Here is a 1,827-nt window from a genome sequence, read left to right as displayed (position 1 = left end):
TTCTGTGTGTGACAGAAGCCATCGCCACCCCCAGCTGGCCTCCAGAGAGCGCGCACGGGTTCCCCTGGTGCTCCGTACCGTTTGACGAGCATGCGCAGCGAGTCCGTGACGCTCTCCATGAGCTTGATGACTTGGGGGTAGGTGAGGTCCGCACAGGGGCTGCCGTTGATGGAGACCACTTCATCCCCCTCACACAGCCCAGACCCCGAGGCTTTGCTCTGGCTTCGGATCTGCATGGAGTGGAACGGAGGCAATGGTTAGGGCCGTGTGACAGGAAAACCAGGCCACCCCATCTCTGAGAAACTTGAGGTGGGGCGGGAATCGATCCGCACACTCTGAAATCAGCCCTGGTTTTATATTCACCTGTGAACCTGAAAGACCCTGACCTTCAACACTTTTCAGCCCCTAACGCACACAGTGTCATGACAAACCACATACCGCGACGTCAACATTTAATTCACAGCATTGTAAGTAAACGGGACAGGAAAGGAAATCTATGGCGAAGGAACAGTATGAGACACGCAGGACGGACAATGGGAGAAGACGTGCGTTTAAACTGAGTATACACTAAACACGATTACGTCCCATTGTGAAGTTCGACCCGTCACAAAGTGACTTCTCACTTTACCGCACGCTTCGAAAGCCTCTCCCATGGCCAAGGTGGGTGGGGCACTGACTGAGGAGGAGACACAGGGCCGGCACTCGGTGACAGAGAGCCGCCCGGCTCCACGAACCCAAGAAGGTCACCCCGGCATAACGGGGGCTCAGGCAGCCAGGGCGTGGAGAAAGAGGCCAAGGACAGAAATGCTGGTTTGAAATCGGCCAGTCAAAACCTGGCACTAAGCGAACTGTAGCAAAAAAAGAGAGAGAAAAGAATTATTTTGCAAAAAAGAAAAATAGCCCTGCTCTCAGGATGCCTCGCATTCGAGCACAGAATGACGTGGCAGCTCCAGGCCTGGGCGGCGGGCCGTGGGGAGGGCACAGTGACCGCCAGCAGCTCCACAGTGCGGAGCAGCTCACCCCTGTCCCATTATGAGCGCGGTCGGTGTGGGGCTGCTCATTCTCACTCTAGTCTCCCTCTGCTCTCCAGGTCCGTTGTCTTGTTCTGGAAGGCTCCATCCTTGTCATCAATTATAACCTATAGAAGCCGTTCCCCTTTACCGGTATATCAATTTCACACTTTTCATTTTAGAACATACTTATTGCAAAAATTAAATTAATTCGATATTTCCAAGGCTACAAGGAAGCAGCAAAAGCAATGAGAGTACTCACCCAGTTCCGAAAAATGCTTAAACTGTCAGATATATTTGCTTCGTTTGTCTTGCATGAAATTATTAAAGAATCATGAGAGAGTTGTTGGTAAGTTGAGGATAAAACAATATCCAACAATGAACATTTAAGTTAGGGTTAGAGTTTTTCACATGTCTTTCATTTAAATTTATTTAATTTTTTTTAATATAAAATAAGATTAGGTGGATAATGAAGCTTAGTTTTAAAGCATAGATCCATTCACCCAATGGCGTTGGCTGCTGGAATACGACAGGAAATTCAGTGTCTGGAGGACCAAAGAGGTTTTGTGTCGATGAAACAGATGTGTGGTTATACTCTGTACCCCTAAAGCTCAGCCTTGCTGGGGGTGGGAGGTCCCTTTATCAGCAAAAAGTCGTGTGAGTGCTAAGCGGCCCCATGGGTTGGCAGAGCAAGATGAAGACGTGGTCCTGGGAAAATAAAAGTAATCCCCAGCAACCGAGCTATCGCCCATGGGCGCTGCTTGACGGGAGGTGCGGTTCATCCCTGCGCCCGCGAGGGGGCGCGAGCGGCGGCCTG

The 1,827-nt window shown here is 50.5% G+C and overlaps 1 protein-coding gene across 1 annotated transcript in view; it reads right to left on the bottom strand.

Moving 5' to 3' along the window:
* The window catches only part of LOC111746080 (synaptopodin-2-like), a 6,086-nt gene that overhangs the window by 442 nt on the left and 3,817 nt on the right, over window positions 1–1,827 (bottom strand). Inside the window, exon 2 of the mRNA XM_023536963.1 lies at window positions 79–230. Coding sequence (XP_023392731.1) covers window positions 79–230 — 152 coding nt within the window. The remainder of the gene's footprint in view (window positions 1–78; window positions 231–1,827) is intronic.

Source organism: Pteropus vampyrus, unplaced genomic scaffold (assembly GCF_000151845.1).
Source record: "Pteropus vampyrus isolate Shadow unplaced genomic scaffold, Pvam_2.0 Scaffold174, whole genome shotgun sequence".
Lineage (NCBI taxonomy): Eukaryota > Metazoa > Chordata > Mammalia > Chiroptera > Pteropodidae > Pteropus > Pteropus vampyrus.
This window is presented reverse-complemented; position numbering and strand designations above follow the sequence as displayed.